The sequence below is a fragment of the Schistocerca gregaria genome, chromosome 5 (genome assembly GCF_023897955.1).
Source record: "Schistocerca gregaria isolate iqSchGreg1 chromosome 5, iqSchGreg1.2, whole genome shotgun sequence".
NCBI lineage: Eukaryota > Metazoa > Arthropoda > Insecta > Orthoptera > Acrididae > Schistocerca > Schistocerca gregaria.
This window is the reverse complement of record NC_064924.1, coordinates 7,944,064-7,965,356: the sequence shown is the minus strand read 5'-3', so window position 1 is coordinate 7,965,356 and position 21,293 is coordinate 7,944,064. Positions and strand designations below refer to the sequence as shown.

Here is a 21,293-nt window from a genome sequence, read left to right as displayed (position 1 = left end):
CCTTCTCAAGATGAATGAACACAACATACCCCTTCCTTTTCTTCGCCGAGTGTCTCTCCCCTATCACTCTCAGCAGCCCAATCGCATCTCTAGGTCCCACTCCTTGCCTCAAACCAATTTTTTCACCTCCTATTACGCAGTTCAGCTTTCCATATAGCCTTCTATTGAGTGTTCTCAGCAATACTTTGGCTGCATGAAATATCAGGCTCAATGTGCTATGTTCCTCACACTTTTACCGTTCTTTTTATTTTCTATAGGTATTGAGATACTTTCTGTAAAGTCCTTTGGCCATTTTACTGTCATATATATTTGATTACACAATTCAGTGCACTCCCTTCCCCAGTGACTAACAGTTCCTCGGGAATCTCATCAATTCCCATTGCCTTCCATTTTTCACCTCCTTCATACATGCGTCAGTCTCAATAGTTAGTACTGCATATCCTTTATCATCATCTGCAACTTTATTTTGTTCTTCTATCCCAAACTCTTCTTCATTGGTCGGCTGTCTGCAGCGTATAGCCATGCTATATATTCTTCCCATCTTCTCAGTACTTCTTGGAGTTCACTCACCAATTTACCATCTGCTGCCTCTACTTTCTGTAGTCCTTCCTTTACTCCTTACAGACTATAAGATGCACTTTTTTCTTCCAAAAACTGCCTCCAAAATTCAGGTGCGTCGTGTACTCTAAATTAATATAAAAAGATCCATCGTTTGATTTAATACTCCCGCTAATCTTAAAAATGGCCATATATTCGATGCTGTGGCAAACCTATCTGTCTGGTAACAATGGATTCAACTGACAGCCGCAGCGCACGATGCGACGTACATGAATTGCGGGGATTCACAAGCTTGCTAACACTAACCTATGATGCGTCACTGGGTCTACGGTGCCTGTGAACTTGAACTTAACATGACTTTTCTTACTGGTAACAGTCAGATATTTATGTTATGGAAAAAAATAACGAGGTATTCATATGATGCAGGCTATAAATTGAAAGTAATAGCATATGCAGGGGAACTTGGAAACAAAGCAGCTGAACGGCACTTCGGCCCTGCACCAACAGAAAAAACCATTCGCGATTGGCTGGCTAGTAAAAAAGATATAACGAAAAAAGAGGAAGACTAAATGTGCAGATAAGGGGATTGAATGCAAAACGGCCAAAACTAGAAGATGACGTATTGAAATGGGTCCAAGGGAACCGTCAAAATGGCACTGGAATTAATACAAAAATGATTCAAATACACGCTGGTGAGCTAGCGCTACAGTGGATCTTAACAGGCATTAAGGGTGGAGTTGGTTGGTGCTACAGGTTTATGAAGTGTCATGAACTTAGTACGCGAAGCAAGACGAAAATACCTCAGAAAATACCACAAGAGCACAATGAGAAAATTTTATCTTTCCATCGAGTTATTATTCGACATCGAGAGAAAGCAATGTAGAACTAAACCAAATAGCGAATATGGACGAAAATCCTCTAACATTTGATGTGCCGGGTAACAGAACTGTTGCCATGAAAGATCCTAGAACTGTAACTACAATCACAAATTGACATGAAAAAATTCTCTACACTGTTGTCCTTTCGTGTTGTGCTGATAGCACTAAACTACATCCAATGATAATTTTAAAACGCAAAACAATGCCAAAACCTTCTGAAATACTGCCAGGTGTTGATGTTCACGAACATGAGAGGAGCTGAATGAAAGAGGCTGGTATGAAACTGTAGATTAACAGAGTGTAGGAGAGAAGGATAGGTGCTTTATAGAAGAAGAGTTCCCTTCTTGTGCTAGGTCAGTTTAGTAGTCATTTGAAAATCCTGCTAAAGAGACACTGAGACAGGGATATACAGAGCTTGCTGTTATTCCGGGAGGCTTTACTTCACAATTACAAACTCTTGATGTCTCCATCAATGAACCATTTAAAGTGTACGTGAGAGAGGAATTGAATAAATGGATGATGGATGAAACACAATTCAAGAAGAAGAGAGCTTTAGAACGACCTACAGTGAAGTAAGTGTGTCAGGGATGAAACAGTAAGGGTCTAGAATGAGAGAAGACATTGGGCATTAAATCTTTCAAGAAATGCGACATCAGTAACGCTGTCGATGGCAGTGAAGACCATCTTATGAATGAAGAGGGCAGCGATAGTGATGAAAAGGAAGAAGCAGAAGAAGAAGAGGAAGAAGGAGAAGAAAGTTCAGGTAATGATTTTTTTTTCAGGTCAGGTCGTTTTATAAACTAAGAATTTATTTTTTGTCTGGTTTTGCAATCTAATAATTAAAAGTGGTAACTGTTATTTTTTTAAAGTACTCAAAAATTAAGGTGCTTCGTATTGTCCGTAGCGTCTTATAATCCATAAGATAAAGTACTCATAAAGGTATCTACAATAACTATAAAAATTGCTTTGTTTTTATACCAACCTGCATATGTATGATAGCGTATGAGAAGTGTGCCTGAAGCTGTCAAATTGTGCTTTGTTTCGCTGCTGTCGTCTGTTGTTGTAAGTCTTATGCGGTGACATTAAAGAACTGTTACAAATTTTTAAACAAGCTGTCTGTCAGCAATAAGAAGACTCAGAATGCTGTTTTAAATAACGGCTGTGTTTTTACGATCTGAAGTGCAATCATTTAGCACTGTAACATGAGCTGGACAGGAAAGGCATAAACTTTAGGAAGAGACAATGATTATTGAACTATCAATGTCCATAGCCGTCATCAAAACGTGGGGGGGGGGGGGGGGCGTGGAGTGCAAGAGGAGTAACTTGCATCCCCCTTCTCTGGAATCGTGGGTGTCGAGTTTTTATTCATTACAGAATTTTCAGAGACTTCTAGAAGATATTTGCCGTTATTTCGTTAAATCTCTGGTAAAGCAAATTGTAGCGTTTCGTTGCTGATCGCAGACAGTACTACACAGTAACAATTTTAATAATATAAGAAGTATTCAATGAACTGTGGGTGAATTCCGATCAACAGAGACTTACAATCATTGAGCGAAAATAATAGTGCACTGAGAATGGCTAGCTCGTAGCCGATATCTAGATCTGCATAATAAAATTTAAAAAGGACGGCTGATTGCTGCAATCTAATATAAGAAAGTGTAACTTGAACATAAACATGAAATCATCCTTAGTTTTTAAGTGTATAAAGTAATATACCTATAGCAACTACTAAGTAGATAACTATCGGTGATCTGCGATATAACAAGCTTTTTTTGTCACACATAAAACTGAGTTCTTGTAGCATGACACGTCTCGAAACTGGCCAAGGCATATGCATGAACAATGGCAATTTTAGTCTTGCTCCCCACTTCGCGGACAAATTTCTACTGACGCCCATGCCTGTGTGGCCGATTTGTAATTTCCAATGACAAACCATTTAATTCTACGCCGGTTGCAGTGTTTTTGCACGTGTTATTAGTGGTAAGCAGTGGCGATTTCACGGAGCACACTATCAAGTTGTCACCTAGTTAGCTTGCGACTAACACTATTAATAATTAATGAGTTTCGCGAAGAATTTATAGATGTTACATAACAAAAGGTTTAAAAGTGTAGAAGGTGCTTATGGTGTAAGAAAAACAGTATTTGTCCTGCGTTACGGGGCTGAAATTCGCATATTTCGTGGTTACATAGCAAAGAAGTTACATTTTTCACTACAGCAAACAGAAGATGGATCAGGATGCTCACTGCAGCCTACCACACACAGTCGTGAGCATTTTTTTATTCTTTTTGCGACAGCAGCGCTACAAGCGGACAATACGCTATGCTTCTGAATAGAATATTGGATGAGTGCGAATAGTGTAGCTTATACTGATTTGTAACACAGTTTTCCAATGGGGAGCGTATCTCATGCCATAAAAATCGACAATAACTAAAAAATGACACCATATTTCTCTTCCTTCATTTTCCAGTTGACGGTGGGATGTATGAAACGGCACACTGAAGGACACTTTATTTACGGTTCACTACAGATATTTCTGTTAAGTACGTCGTTTTCTTTTCAAACGAAAAATAAAGACAACAGAAGACCTGACCCTTTGCAGAGGGATAATTATCTACTCCACAATGTGAAGTTTTGTTCACTACACTTCCAGTCAAATCAGTGAATGTGGAACGTAGGAAACCTATATGGAATGCAATACCTACATTATTTAACGTAGCAAATCAGCTACCACAATTTTAACTCAAGGAAGAACCACACAGACGTGATAATAAATGGTCAAAAGCAAAAAAAGAACTATTTTCCAACACAGAAGAAAACAAATCCACTATGGTTGCTATATCGGCATCACGATCGGCAAGAGTCTTCTACACATTCGTTAGACACTATGCTAATTTGTTACGGGTAAGGGGACGTGCCGATCATAGTAACATCAGACAACAGCAGCAATACTTCTCAGCCATAAAATTTGCGTTTGTATTCTCTTGATTTCAGTAGTAAAAGATGCAATTATACAGGTATGGGAAAGTATTTCTTTACCAATCAATTGTAGCTTATGGCACTGAATCAATGAGATTCAACTGTATTTACATTCGTTTCACGGTCATTCATGCTCCTCGATAATTTACTAATGGGCGGATCGCAAAAATATAACTGTTTTGTTAAGTGGGTAGAAAAATAATTAAAAAGGGACGTTAATTTTACGGACTGATTCTCACCTGTGCCGTTTAAGCTCTTAGACAGCAAGAATTTTCACAGCAGTGAGTGCTGGGACTGTATGGTGCGTAAATTTCTTGTGTCATTATCGCACGGTGCTATGAAGATTTTGTAAATTTAAATTTTCGTTTATTGACAACAGGAACTTATTGAACTCCTCCTGAAACTTGCACAATTTCAGGGTTAATAATTTCTGTTCATTTTTTCATGTTAAATGGAAAGTCACAGCTCATACAACATCGTCCATAATTGTATAACTGACATCTGCGACTCCTGGCAGAACTTCGTCTTTGAAGATTAGTGGTATGGCGCTCTTTGTTTTATCTAGCACTAAGGCTCACACCTTGTCTAATTTCAATTAGTGATTCTTTTCTGTTGAAGTTGTTTCCAGTGACCTTTCTGTACAGCCTAGAATAGTAATTTCTGGAACCTGTTAAAACCATTTAATGGTTATCTAGTTCCACAGTATGATCTGCCACTCCTAAAGGAAATTACTCTTGTGTTCCTTGGACCTGTTGTTAACGCTTTTTATCGTTTATATGCGCACTTGACCGCATCCTAAAGGAATTTTATATACTCCTGATGTGGCAAGCGGTGAGTGTAAATCCTTTCCAGTGCTCAGAAACGCACACCTTTAAACACTGTGTTCATACTGTGTACTCAAAGTAGTCTGCTGATACGATCAGTGTATTTCCGCGAATGGAAGGAAAACTTTCCCTTTATTTATTTCTTTTCCTGTAGAAACACGAGATGTTACTGAGCTTGTTGAAGATGTTGGTATCTGTCTCTTTATAGCCACTGATGATGTCTTCAGCACAGGAAGCGGAAATGTGCCTTGGATCACAGTCTGATGCCCATGAAACAAAGATCGCCAATAAGGGACGTGGTAGTTCTCAGTTGAAGGAATTAATTTCCTACGAGACGGGAGAATTAAGTGTACTTTCTTATTCCAGATGACTTCATCAGGAGGGCGGAGAAGAAGCGAGGCTGGTTCTTGGAGCAGGACCGCTACACCTCGGACGAGAGCAAGAGGCCTCCAGACAACCACTACGCCGACGACTTGTTCGGAGTGTCGGGCTCCTTCAAGAAACTCTCAGTTGACTGACGCCGTTACAGTTAATTTAGTAGACTCTGTTTCTTGGTGACAGAAAATTGTGATGTACAAGGAGAAACCGATCCCCATCAGCAAAATTTCAGAGTTTGTTTTTTATATTTTCCGAATAATTTACTGTAATGAACTCATGATCTCCCTTGATTCGTTTAATTGTATTTCCTTTGATGCTTTCTAGCTGTTTTGGTCTTTAGTTTGAAGGCTGGTTTGATACAGCTCTCCACACTACTGTATATTGTGTAAACCTCTCCACCTTTCCATACTTACAGCAACCTATGTCCATTTCAACACTTCCTTCAATTATAAAATCGACGATCCCTGGATACCTCGGACTGTGTCATTTCAACAGAGCTCTTATTTTACTTTAATTCTGCTGTTCGTTAATTATCCGTCCTACTCACCAAATCTACAGCGTTCTTCTGTAACACCACGCTGCTGACACTTCTTTTCTCTTCTTGACCGAACATTTAAACCTTCACATTTGAAATGCGTACAAGGCTATACTCCAGACAAATTCGTTCAGAAAAGACACCCTAGAAGGAGGAGGAGGACATTAGGGTTTAACATCCCGTCGACAACGAGGTCATTAGAGACGGAGCGCAAGCTCGGGTGAGGGAAGGATGGGGAAGGAAATCGGCCGTGCCCTTTCAAAGGAATCATCCCGGCATTTGCTTGAAGCGATTTAGGGAAATCACGGAAAACCTAAATCAGGATGGCCGGAGGCGGGATGGAACCGTCGTCCTCCCGAATGCGAGTCCAGTGTGCTAACCACTGCGCCATCTCGCTCGGTGAAAAGAGACATCCTAAAGTGTAACTTTATATTCAGTGTTAACAAATTTATCTTTTTCGTAAATGCTTTAACTGAAACTGTCAGTCGGAATTTTATATTCTCAGTACTTCGACCATCGACAGCTAGTTTACCGCCAAAAAGCAAAACGCATCTATTGCTTCCAGTTTCGTTTTCTAATATAATCCCCTCTGCATCCCCTGACTTTAGTCCCTGAACATTAATTCCCGTTAGAACTATCTCCATGATTAACTTTACTGCCTTAATCTCCACACTGCATTATGTCTTTGATAGGTTACAACCCTGTATCACTCGCTCCTAAACTACCACTGTCTCTTCATGGTGTTAGTCTCTTATAACTGCAGTCTGGTTTCTGTAAAAGCTCTTCATGTTTCGCTACCTGCATTGTGTTCCATCTGCCTTCACAATTTCTTAGCCACACTATCAAATTTTTTCTCTAAATATATGAACGCTACAAAAGTGCTTTTTCTCTATGCAGTCTATCTTCCAAGATGAGTAGTAGGGTCAGTAGAGCATCGCGTCTTCCTGTATATCTCCGGAACCCAAACGGATCTTGCTCAACGTCGGCTTCTAGCACTTCTGCAAATAACTCGCGTCAGTATTTTGTAAGCATGACTTATCAAGCTGATGGCTTCCAAATATTCGCATCTGTGAGCACCTGCGTACTGTGGAAAAGGTATTATTACTGACATCTTTATTTCTCATACCCCTGTCCTTTCTGCTTCGTATCTGCACCGAACTGAAAATATCTGGTAATTATTATAAAAAACGAATCAACCATAATCACAGTATCAATCTATAAATAGATACCGGAGACCACGGGTCCCTTATACAACAATACTCTGAAAATGTCATTGAAAAAGCTCTGAAATTTTGTTTGTGGATCGTCTTCACCTGCGCGTGTCTTATGCATGTTCTTCTACACGGACACCTGAATCGGGCAAGGAGTCATACCTCACTCACTCACCAGGCGTACAAGTTAGATGCGTCGACAAGAGATTCCTATCCTATGACACACGTACTGTCACAAAGCCCTTTATGACACACCAGAAGTGTTTTCTGGTGGGGGATTCGGTTGACTTGCCGCCTTGTGAGCGAACGTTTGTGGTTCCCATTTGAAAGCCACTTCTTTTCGGTTGCTAGTAGAGTAGTTGTGCAGAATCACGTTTCATTGTATGCCTCTCCCTTACTCCACGCTTTTGCAAACGGACGTTACGCCACGACACATACGCAAATTTGAACACAGCTAAACAAAGAAAAAAAATTACGCTGTGACAAGGAAGCTTTCAATACGGCTCGCCTGCTTTACACTCCAGAAACGTAATCCGTCAACCACGACGCCGTATCTCATCCACACTGCTCTATGTTTTTGTGCTTGGACCGTTCACTGTTTCTATTCTGCACTTCCCTTGTACGTTAACGATTTGCTTTTAGAGATTCCTTCGATATTCAAGTCAAGCACCTGCAAAGTTGTACCTATTGTCAAACCATTGTGGTCGTGAGAAGGATGATTTAAAATTAAGTTTGTAGGGAATATGTTTTCTGTGTCGCAGTACCAATTGAGAGGATCTGCCAGTGATTCGCTCTTGCCCAAGGGACGCCGGAGTGTGAATATGGGATTCAGCACACCCTTCACCGAGGCTCCTTCCTTCACCCGCAGTAATAGTTGGGATAACAAACTGAGTAAGTCACAGATATAGGACACAGCATCTCCGATGTAGCAACGAAGTGGAGATTTTCCCGTACGATCATTTCACGATTGACGATTGTACCGTGAATGTCAGGTATCCGGTAAAACAACAAATCTCCGACATCGCCGCCGCCGAAAAAAGATCCTGCAGGAACGGGACCAACAACGACTGAAGAGAATCGTTCAACGTGACAGAAGCGCAGCCCTTCCGCAAAGTGCTGCAGATTTCAATGCTGGGTCATCAACAAGTGCCAGCGTGCGAACCATTCAACGAAACATCATCGATGTGGGCTTTCGGTGCCGAAGGCCCGCTCGTGTACCCCTGACGACTGCGTGACACAAAGCTTTACCCCTCGTCTGGGCCGGCAAAATCGATATTGGACTGTTGGTGACTGGAAACATGTTGCCTGGCCGGACGAGTCTCGTTTCAAATTGAATCGAGCAAACAGACGTGTACGGGTATGGAGACAACCTCATTAATCCATGGACCCTGCATGTCAGCAGGGGACTGTTCCAGCTGGTGGAGGCTCAGTTATGGTGTGTGGCGTGTGCAGTTGGAATGATATGGGACCCCCTGATATATCTAGCTCGATACGACTCTGACAGGTGACACGTACGTAAGCATGCTGCCTGATCACCTGCATCCATTCGTGTCCATTGTGCATTCCGATGGACGTGGGCAAATCCAGCAAGACAATCCGACACCTCACACGTCCATAATTGCTACACAGTAGCTTCAGGAACACTCTTTTGAGTTTAAACACTGCCGATGGCCACCAACGAACCCAGGCATGAACATTATTGAATGTATCTGGGCTGCCTTGCAACGTTCTGTTCAGAACAGATCTCCACTCCTTCCCACTCTTATGGATTTATGGACGGCCCTTCAGGATCTGAGGTGTCAATTCTTTCCAGCACTACTTCTGGCATTAGTCGAGTCCACTCCACGTCGTGATGCGGCACTTCTGCGTGCTCGCAGTGGCCCTATACCATATTGGGCAGGTGTACCTGTTTCTTTGGCTCTTTAGTGTATATCTTAGCTTTTCAGCATTGATTTCACTATATTTTTAGAAGAAGAGTAAGGCTTCAGCAAGTTTCTCGTTTATTGCTCTGTTTGTGTAGAAGTACTGTCAGCTATTATCTCTCCAAATCCATAAAAGGTCGCCGAAAAATGATGGGAACATACTTATCAGTAGTGTGCGGTTCGTGATACCGTATAAAATATTATGCCACTCCACAGCTGAACATAGCGTTCAGTAACCATGTAGCAGGCCTTTAAGTTCGGTGCAGCTGTCACATCATAAAACTCGATGTGGTTTGTATTATCTTACAAACGAAGCCACCTCTCGCAACGATAAAGTTTCCAAGGATTAAGAAGTGCCATTTTCAGTTAACTTTTCAGTTTTTAACTAGTGTGCTGTTACTCGTGACTTCTGAAAGGTGGGCAGGAAAATATTACGACAACCGAAAAGAGCACTAAAGCTTATTTTCTTCGACAGTGGACTGACCGAAATCCTACTCTAACAACAACAGGTGGAAGTGTAGCACTATGCCAAGTGCGTGGGAAACACATAAGTTCTACTTTCGTATTTTCAGATTATTTTAAATGTCAGTCCGATTTTCGAGTTTGTAATTGTCGTTTTTGTTAAACTAAAATAAATTCGCATTGTTTTTATACCTCTGTTATAAGAACGCTGCGACAAAAAATTCCATTTACACAACATTTAGCCGTCCGTTTTGACCGAGCGGTTCTAGGCGCTTCAGTCCGGAACCGCGCTGCTGATACGGTTGCAAGTTCGAATCGCGCCTCGGGCATGTATGTGTGTGATGTCCTTAGGTTAGTTAGGTTTAAGTAGTTCTCAGTCTAGGGGACTGATGACCTCAGATGTTAAGTCCCGTAGTGCTTAGAGCCGTTTGAACACAACATAAAAAAAAAAAAAAATTAAATGTGTGTGAAATCTTATGTGACTTTGTAAGTAGGCTGTTTAGTTTTTTTTATTGGTAACGCCGCCGCTACGTAGCGCTCTATATGAAAATCACTGGCTGTGCCGTGTGCAGTCTGTGGCTGGTTGGCATTGTTGTAATACTCGCCATTGAAGTGTCGGGCAGCGGCAGCTGGATGCTAACAGCGCGTAGCGTTGCGCAGTTGGAGATGAGCCGCCAGCAGTGGTGGACGTGGGGAGAGAGATGGCTGAGTTTTGTAATTTGTAAGACTGGATGTCATGAACTACCATATATATTTTGACTATTAATGTAAATACACTGTTTGTTCTCTATTAAAATCTTTCATTTGCTAACTATACCTATCAGTAGTTAGTGCCTTCCGTAGTTTGAATCTTTTATTTAGCTGGCAGTAGTGGCGCTCGCTGTATTGCAGTAGTTCGAGTAACGAAGATTTTTGTGAGGTAAGTGATTTGTGAAAGGTATAGATTAATGTTAGTCAGGGCCATTCTTTTGTAGGGGTTATTGAAAGTCAGATTGCGTTGCACTAAAAACTATTGTGTGTCAGTTTAAGCACAGTCTTGTATAAATTTTTCTAAGGGGACGTTTCAACTTAACTGTTAAGGTCATCAGTCTCTAAGCTTAACACTTCTTAACCTAAATTATCCTAAGGACAAACACACTCACATCCATGCCCGGGACCAGCCGCTCAGTCCATGACTGCAGCGCCTGAGACCGTTCGGCTAATCCTGCTCGGCACAACATTTACAAACAGCTACTCATTGAAATGTTGACAAAAAAAAATGGCTGCAAGATCTAAACGCATTTACTGCAAGCAGATGTGGGTATAATGCCAATGATAATTTCGAACGATATCTGCAATGCATTCGTTTCAGGCAGCATCCCTTTGCATAAATTAAATAATGCAGAATTTCGGTAGTTCCTGGAAAAATATTTCGAACGGAAAATTCCTGATCAATCACCAATAAGAAAATACTACCTTGGCAAAGTTTATAAGGACCTAAGTTTAAAAATTTATGTAATGAAATTAGTTTGTGTGTTAACTGACCCTCCCCCCATGATTTTGAGCTGTATACCAACATGTCAGTTGTTTAAATCTTTTATATGTAGTACAGAAAAATATTTTTGAAATGGGAACGTAAGATCATGTACGTCCTATAGTGTCACGGAATTTTATTTAGCTTAGTTTACTATCAATACATACATTTTGTATAAATTTTTAACCATGTTTCGCCTAAAAGTGAGACCCCAAACCACGCTCCTGGTCTTTGGTAGTTTTCAGTAAATTTCTTATTTTCTAGTAATTCACGAAATAAGAGACGGTATTGGTGACTCACGCTTGTGATTGATTACCTACATATGAAACAACCGACCTGTGAGTGAGATTTGTTGCCAACATCGTCATGGGAAAAATGACGGAATCTGAACCAGGAATGCCACGTCTCATAATCTCGAGGGCAGGGGAAGAAACAAACCGTTCAGTGAGTGATTGCTACTGTTGTTCGTGATACACTATGTGTTATGTGGCCTGCTAAAAATAGTCACAGTTGCAGCAACATACATGATTAGCGCTGCTAAAGCTTTGTAGGTATTTTATCCTGATGCAGTTCATATGATTTCTTTAGCAATTGCTCATTAACGGTTGGCAGAGGAAATTTGAACGAATTTTCCAGAGGCAAATGCCTTAATTTTCTCTATGAAAAAATGTTTGTGAAGGCGCCACCAAGAGTAAAATTGTTTACTTATACGATGCTGAACACTCATTTATCTCCAGAGCCAATCCTCGCGAGATGGGACTGAAGCAGGTCTATGTTACAACGACCATTTAGAACATATGAAAAAGGTGTTCTACGTGATAGACAAAAATAAATCAGCAAGTATCCCTGCTGCAGTTAGTGTTTGCAATGAGAAGAGCCTCCAGAGTAAATTTTTGTTTAGTAAGAGCTATTTTAGTAAGCTCCCAACGGCAGTCACACGTTTGGAAGAAAAATAGATGCCTCTATCTTCTGCCCTGCATCTGCCACTGGAGACATCCCAGGAGAAATAGGTAAGTGTCTTCGTAACACAACTCAAATACTGAAGCAAGTAAGGCATGTTTAACGTTTCTTCTTCAATGAATTAGGTGCTACAGCGACAATCTGAAAAACAGCTTAATGTTTATCCTGTAAGTGACATAGATTCTTTCTGCTACAGTCTTGTGACTCTGTGACTCTGTGTGAACCAGATGTTTCACTTACGTTGTAAATAGACACACACACACACACACACACACACACACACACACACACACACACACACACACAAATAGAATTATTTAATTTCAGGCATAGAAATAACAATTTTCAAATCATAATTTTAGCTTAAACAATTTATCTGTTTTTGGGTGTAAGTGCTTGCAGATGTCAAACTGTGGAAGAAAACAGTCACCGTAAAAACACAACACATCAGGAAAACCACACCACGTGGTAAGAAGATAAGGATTAATAATTTATTTTTTTTTTTCAAATATCTGTAATTACGATTTAAAAACTAATAGTTGTATGTATACAAATAGTAAAGAACATTCTTTATCTTTAACAGATGAAAAATAAAAGTCCACTGAAGATGCTGCAACTGAAGTGACATGTTTGGGTTAAATAACAAAAATTGTGTTTTGCTAAAGGCGGACCCTATCCAGAAACACACGTATTCTTAAAGCAAACATGGAAGAAAAAAAAAGGAGCTTCAACCCCAAGATGATTGTTCTTTACTAACTAGCAATCAAGTTATGCATATGTCATGAAACCAATGTAATGATCTATCTTTATCTAGTTAACTCACAGAGTGAGAGTCCTTTTAAACGTTATGATCATAAAACACTTGACGACGTTATATCTACACTTTTCAGGCTTAAGCCCTCTTGTCAATCCACAAATGTAATACTGGACAGACAGAAATGAGAGAAAGATTGGCGACCTAATTTCTAATTGAGTTATTAGACAACATTTTGCCTTGAGCCAGCACAAGTTTGTTGATCTCACTGCCCCATTTTCAGGCTGAACAATGACAGAAAACAACATACTATCGACCACGCTCCTACGATTATACATGACTTTAGTATATTAAAGCAAAAAACATTCCGTCTTTCCTTTCTGCTCAAAATTCTTACTCAGTTGACAAGTCACTGTATTGCTGCACGTTTCGGTAAAGACAGGATATAAATAAAATGACTAACCTAAGGCAAACAGTTCATATCCTCCACATTTTTAACTAAGTCATTAATAAGAAAACACACGATATTCATATTAGAAAACATGGACGAAAATCCCCATGCACATTTTCAAAGGACCAGCTCTCGCGCAAGTTCGGTTATTGTTTAGCACGCCCTACGTTTGAGTAGCCACACGGCACTATGAAGTCACACACATACACAGGATCTAGGGTAATCGTCGGGGAGGGCTTTCTTCCATAGGAACTTGGAGGTAGCCTATTGCACTCTGCTGACTGTTTAACTCATGCTGTCTCCTTAGATTTATTGTTCCGTAGACGATTACTTTCTGCAAAATTATGGTGACAGACTAGCTGTCCATTTGCAGTCAACACACCGTCATAAACCAGTTCCACTTTTGTAGTAGCCTTAGAGCAACTCAACTAGTGGAATGGGCTGGACTAGCGGTATATCAGCTCCTGCAATCCAAATAAAAATGTATGTACTAGACTGCATGTGCGCGTGTCTAAGTTGTTGACCTATTTTACCGTGCTCTGTCTACTTCCGAATTCTTTAAACAGGAATTTGCCATGGCTCACAGGCCTAAGTTCTGTGATGGACGGTTCTTTTTTTTCCCTGACACAGATGTCTGCGCATACCTTTCACCGCAAAAAAAAAAAGGCTCTGAGCACTATGGGACTTAACTTCTAAGGTCATCAGTCCCCTAGAGCTTAGAACTACTTAAACCTAACTAACCTAAGGACATCACTCACATCCATGCCCGAAGCAGGATTCGAACCTGCAACCGTAGCGGTCGCGCGGATCCAGACTGAAGCGCCTAGAACCGCTCGGCCACCCTACCGGCCGAACAGTCATGGATTACCAAAACGTAAGCTCATCATCACTACACACACACTTTACACAAATATTGGTTTATTTAACTGTCCCGTATTTCTAAATTCAAAGTCCGCTGTCTTTGCCGTGAAAGTTCTGCAGAGGTTCCCAAACTGGTGGGCGCGTCACCCTGGGAGGGGGAGGGGGGCGGCGTGATGATGTTGCAAGGGGGGCGCGGCTGGAGTTAGCGGTATAAACTAAATATTTCTTTTTAAAATCGATATTTTAATAAAAATGAATGTGCAGATATTAATGATACATTATGGTGCTAAATGCAATCGTTTGGCGTCCCACTTCTGGGAATCCTATCTCAATAACCTATCCTAGAACAGACAGCTTTTGAAGATCACGTTTAGAATGTCACGTTTAGAATGTCACACACAGAAACTCTCAAAATTACGAAGGCGATATGCGTTAATTCTAATATATCAAATTTGTAAACAACTTACTTCTGACAATTGGAAAACAGAAAAGTCAGGTATTAACTATTCCCTACATTTGTACACATGAACTGAACGTAATCATGTCACAACTTTTATCCATAGTAGGCTGTGTTCATGAGAGTAATAATCACTTATATCGCGTAACTGCAAAAATTCCGTTTTATTACCCTGTCAACCCGCGGATCCCCATGTGATGCGATTACAGTTACTTTAACAGACTGTATACGCTTCAAATGAACTGGTGGGTTCGTAGTATGGACGCCAGGGTAATGCCCTTTGTCACCAGAAACAAGTGCACCACGTGAATGCGAAACTAGTACAAGTGGTCGTTCTGATCAGAGTACTTCACGCCCTTCTGGAAACATTGTTGTGAGTGCTAACAATGAAACATAACCCAGCTAGGTAGACAATGAAGTTCATTAGTGAGGCTTTTCTTCTTTTTTCTTTCATTCGGATTACTTATCTGACAAAACAGTTATTTTTCTTCTGCCGTTTTCAAATACGGAATAATTTCGTTTGAAATTAGTGTGCGTACTTTGCTGCGACAATGGCTTCTTTTAGTAGGAGTGCGAAGATAACTGCTTGGCACTGTGCACAGTTTCCAGCGATGTGTGACCTTACTTAATTACTGTGAAATTTGACAAACAATTCATTGATTTTATCTCAAAACTTATAACGTTTCGTTTATAAGTAACGAAAGATAGGGGCACGAAAACGATTTTCGCATAAATCCCCAGGCTGCACTGCTCAGAACAGCACCGCAGAACAGGTAGCAAATTCTTAGGGTGCCTGTGGGCTGTTTCTGCCCTAATCCGGGAAAAGCCCGTTTCTCCCAGCAAGAGCCCTGCTCGGACAAGAGGTCGCAGACAGACAGTGGACTGACTACCCGCGCTGTGGCTGGGCTTCCCCGTTCTACGCCCCACACCTCACAGGCGGTCATCTGAGGTGCGGACATATGACAGTAACTTTCCTTTATTTCAGCTGGTTGCTTGCAGTTATTGACACATCAGATGTACTGGATTTTGCTGAAATCGTGTTGAATCTTTCACAGTCATGCCTCAGTAAAATCAGTGTTAATGCGAAATTATAGTGTTAACTTCTTGTTTTCTTTTTACTTCACCATGACTGTCGTAAAAAACGTAAATATAATGATGATTACATCAAATACGGTTTTGCTTCTATACAAAAAAAAATTGTGTTGACCAGCCGAAATGTGTTATTTGCTATGAGGTATTGAGCAATGATTCCATGAGACCTTCTCGTCTGGAATGCCATTTGTGGGCAAAGCATGGTGCATTGAAAGAGAAGCCGAAGGAATTTTTGCTGCAAAATGAAATAATTAGAAACAGATGAAGTTGGGCACTGCTGGATCCTTCGCTCAGACATCGGAAAAGGTACTGGACGCCTCGTATGAGTTATCGCTACTTATTTTAAGAACCAAGGAAAGTCATATTATCGGAGAGACACTAGTCAAACTCTGTTTGTTGAAAGCTGATGGTATTCTTGTTGGGTCAGATAGTAAACAAAAATTTTCACATATACCGATTTCTACTGCGAAACGTCGGATTGATGACATGGCCGAAGACATATAAAATCAATTAGTTACGGCCGTCAAACAATCGCAGTTTTTCGCAATACAGTTAGACGAGAGTACCGACGTTGCGAACTGTTGCCAACTGATAGCTTTCGTTCGCTATATAGAAAATGAAGCAATTAAAGAAGAGTTGCTTTTTTCTACAGAGTTAAAGACAAGTTCAAAAGCAATTCATATAATGGCAGCCGTCTCTGAATTCTTTTGTAAAAATAAGTTATCATAGCAAAAACTGATAGGCGTATGCCATCAATGCTCCGATGACGCTCAGGATTCGTGCAGATGGTCAGAGAAAAAAACCCTACTATTACTGCTATCCACTGTGTAATACACCGTCAAGCATTGGCAGCTAAGACACTTCCAAAGGAACTCAATGATGTCTTGAAATTGTGCATCAAAATCGTGAATCATATTAAGAAGAGTGCGTTAAATTCCAAGTTGCTTACGGCTCTTTGTGAAGACTTGGGAGCAGAGTATAAAACACTTTTATTTCATACAGAAGTACGCTGGCTCTCGAAAGGAAATATGCTAGGAAGATTATTTGAACTTCGAGACAAAGTGATGCAGTTTTTGGAAAATAACAAACAAACTGAATTGTATGTGGAATTTAGAAAGCCCGGTGTTCATGTTGTATTGGCTTATTTGTCAGATATTTTTGAATCTTTAAACACATTGAATTTGAAATTACAAGGTGGAGAGTCAAACATAATTTTTCATCGGCCTGCCACCAAAGCGTTTACTGATAAGTTGCAACTATAGAAACGTAAAATTTTAGCCTGAAATTATTCCTGCATTCCCAGATTGTTTGGAATCCTGAAGGAAACCCGATTTCTCAACGATTTTAAGGATACTGATACTGAGAGTAAAATATCGAACCATTTGCAGCAACTCATTGATGAATTCGAACAATACTTCCCCAACAGTTGTGATGACAAAATATATTATAGGTTAGCGACGGACCCACTTCACGTTGAGGTGGATGTGTTGCCAGACAGACTACAAGAGGAAGTCTTAGAAATTAAAAATGATTCTGCAGCGAAGCATGACATTGAGAAGATGGATAAGCCTTTATTTTGGGTGAAATATCTCACGGTGTATCCCAGGGCAGAGAACAAGCATTGAAACTGTATTTACCATTTTCCAGCACTTATTTGTGAGAAAGAGCATTTTCAGCGGTAGTGGCGATAAAAAATAAGCTTAGAAGCAGACTCAGTATTGCCAATTATTTACGTTGCGCAATTTCGACTATTCAGCCAAGAATTCAAAATCTTGTAAAAAATATGCAAGCCCACCCTTCACATTGATTTATTTATTTTTTTCTTGCCATATGTGTGTGGAAACAATATTTTTATAACACATTCGTCACATTATAAGAGAACTTGTTATTTTTCTCTTAACTGTCCTTACATGTAGGTAATACTGTAAAATTATAAAAAACTATCTCGAAGAAACAATATAAAATAAACATAGTGAATCTGATTTAAATATAAATGCTGCGTGTGATCCTTAAGGATTCTGATGTTACATGGGGTATGTTATTTCAACTAATAATAGTATTTCTTCTGGATGAAGACACAGCGAAAGTTTATCCTAGATATGGCAAGCAAAGAGTAGTCCTAAAATCGTATACCGGTGAAGAAATGATATGCAGAAAGGGAATGTATCCAGGTAAGGAAGGTGTTTAATTCATATTTTTTAAAGTTCTGTGTAGTATGCAAAATTATTTCATAAAACTTATTTTTTATTTTTTGTCTGGTTCTGAGAACTGGCCGTTTGTCGCCGTTTGGTAACTGTCGTTGTTGACATAAATGAAAAACCTATGGGCAACAACAATGGGAAGCGCTATAGATGTACAAATCAGTGATGTTCGTTAACATCGTTGAAACGTCCCCTTAGAAAAATTATAGATGACTGTGCTTAAACTGACACCCAATATTTTTAGCCCAACGCAATCTGACTTTCAAAAATCCCTACAAAAGAATGGCTCTGACTAACATTAACCTATACATTTCGCAAATCGCTTACCTCACCAAAAATCTTCTTTACTCGAACTATTGCAATACAGCGAGCGCCACTACTGCCAGCTAAAAAAAAGATTCAAACTACTGAAGGCACTAACTACTGACAGGTATAGCAAATGAAAGATTTTGATAGAGAACAAACAATGTATTTACCTTAATAGTGTTCAAAAGTCATAATATATATATCAGTTCATGACATACAGTCTTACAAATTTCAAAACTCCGCCATCTATCTCTACACATCCACCACTGCTGGCGGCTCATCTCCAACTGCGCAACGCTACGCGCTGTTAACAGCCAACTGCCCAACACTACAATGGCAGACAACAATGCAAACTAGCCACAGACTGCACATAGCACAGCCAGTGATTTTCATACAGAGATGGCGTTACCAATAAAAAAACCTAAACAGCCTACTTACATAGCCCCCATGCTTCCCACAAAAAAATTTACAAATTGTTTTGGGCACTGGCCAACACAGATTTGAAAAAATTGTTCATAATTATAATTACAATAACAAAGAAATCAAATGCACATACTTATTGATACAATGTTGGTCAAAAGCTAAAATTTTCTCACATTCCATAAAGACAGTCCTGATCATTTATCACAGTAAAATAGCAGTGTTTTTCTCAAAGTCTGAGCAGTAAAAGAAAATGCACACATAAGTAGTAGATGTCCATGCAGTCTTGAAGTAGTGTTGTCCTTCCAAAGGAAAGACAGTGCTGACTCTTGACATGCAGACAGGTAATGGGCCACAACAGAGGAAACCCACAGCAGAGTCAGTCGTTCTTTTGAAGAATATTGGTAGGTAGGTCATCACAGAGCAGAACCACTGTAGTCCTGGTAGAGATTATGTTATTGGTGGGCCACCAGAGGTGCAGACCCACTGCAGTCCTTGTAGAAATAATGGTATTGGTGAGACATCAAAGGTGTAGACCCACTGTAGTCCTTGTAGAGACGGCCATCAGCCATCTGTTGCGACTGTGCAGGTGCACAATCACCATCGACGAGTCTTGCGGACAATATAGCAAGTCCATAAACCACCACTTGTACACGCACAAAGTTTTTGGAATTGTCCTTAGAACCAGCAATGCTGTTATCCAGTCCCTTGCTGAATTATTAACACACGTTCAAACACTAACAGTCCTCTTTTTTTCACATATTTTGCATATACTATGACCAACAGAAATGTGTGCAGTGAAATGAATGCTTAGAAGTTACTTAATTTGATGAGCTGGTGTCAATTACAATATTATAATATGAGAATACAATAACAAAAGTACAAAATACATCATTAAAGAACGTAACAATATAGATAACATTTGTAGTAATACATGGTTTACAAAAGAATAGAAATATACATATACATCAGTGTTACAGGAATTATGACAAAGTTCAGACATAAAAGATCAGAATAACTTTTGAAACATCAACTTCACACATGAGCATTAATACAAAACAGAATAGATAATGTCTAAACATCTTTACAAAGTAAATAACATATTATTAGAAAAATTCTACAACATAACTCTTATTAGCTAAACACATAAAGACAGGAAAAACACAAATATACAAGAGTACACAAATGCATAGTGGGACAACACAAAAGGAAAGGACAGGGTTTGTTTTCAGTGTAACATTTGGTACTGCAGTCCAACCCAAAACTTCATTCCACAGATCGTCCCTCTTATTTCAACATTTGCTCCAGCCAAAAAAAAATCCTATCCAAGCATGCTTTCTGTATTCCGTTCACATCCTCTTTCAAAAAATAGTTTTTCTCCACTATACATTACTTCTTTGGCCAAATCATTTTCTTCTAGCTTCTCAATGCATTTCTTCCAATTTATCATAGTTAGTTTCTTATATAGTCTACCCCCTCTTAGGCTAACTTAAACTTACTGAGCTCAGATGCTAAACTAAGGGACAACGCAATGCAGCAGCACAAAACAATTAACACAAACAGCAATGACAAAAAATGCAAATTGGTAAAGCAAGCAGCAATATATATAAGTTATATATAAGTTAGCAAAGTAAATGCAACATTATCACTAATATGAGCCAATGTGCAGCAAAAAGAAAAATAGAGCAGTAGTAAAGCTGGCTTAACAGAGTAATACAAAGTTAAATTTAACAGCACTATGACTGGCAAACAACAGCAGCAAATGCTATAACTTATATCTAACTATGAAAAGGGTCAAGCAGAAAAATATTACAGTAAAAATGGCCATGTTTAATACCTATGCCACATCTTAACATTAGAGTGATGCATCACAAAAACTCACTCTGCAAGAAAGTTACTAAGTCATTAAAAAAAAATATTTATTCAATTCCTGTGAAGGGAAATGTCTATTTGAGCTCTCTTTTCTATGAAAGTACATCATAAAATTATTCTTTACTGGGTCTGTAGACAGAAAATAGTGATATTACCACATCTATTAAATTTTATTTTAACCAATGCTGCAGTGCAGCTAGAAACTAGATATTAAACAAAATGAGCAAATATGTACAAAGGAAGGCATGAAACATCATTCGTTAGCCAATTGGCATTTCATAAGGTAGTAAAAAATCTCTCAACTAGAAAGACAGTAGTCATAATCAGGTGCATAGACATAAAATATTTCTCGTCATTTCATTAGGCATTTAAGTAAATATCAGAAATTAAGAGCTCTACAGTGTAATCATATGTTTTCAAGTTTGAGCATGTCGTATTTGCAATGCTTTCTACAAAGAAATGTCAACAGCGAGGATTTATGGCCTCCTTTTTTTTCACCTATTGGCTTTTTCTCCAGGCAGGTGGCACAGTTGGGTGCCCATGACGCATTACGTGCAGGTGGTCACTTAACTTTCTTACCGAAATATTTACGACACCAGTTTGCACTACAGTGACAGTCTCATATAAAAATTTTCACAGGTCGACAATTTGCAATGCAAAT

General features: G+C 39.5%; 1 protein-coding gene and 1 pseudogene across 1 annotated transcript in view; both read left to right on the top strand.

Annotated features, from left to right (window-relative positions):
* Nucleotides 1-6,685, top strand: part of LOC126272027 (retinol-binding protein pinta-like) — an 87,488-nt gene extending 80,803 nt beyond the window's left edge. Inside the window, exon 7 of the mRNA XM_049974530.1 lies at nt 5,604-6,685. Coding sequence (XP_049830487.1) covers nt 5,604-5,755 — 152 coding nt within the window. The 3' untranslated portion in view covers nt 5,756-6,685. The remainder of the gene's footprint in view (nt 1-5,603) is intronic.
* Nucleotides 6,686-8,104: 1,419 nt separating this feature from the next.
* LOC126272677 (protein ZBED8-like) lies at nt 8,105-17,095 on the top strand (annotated as a pseudogene).
* The last annotated feature ends 4,198 nt before the right edge of the window (nt 17,096-21,293 follow it).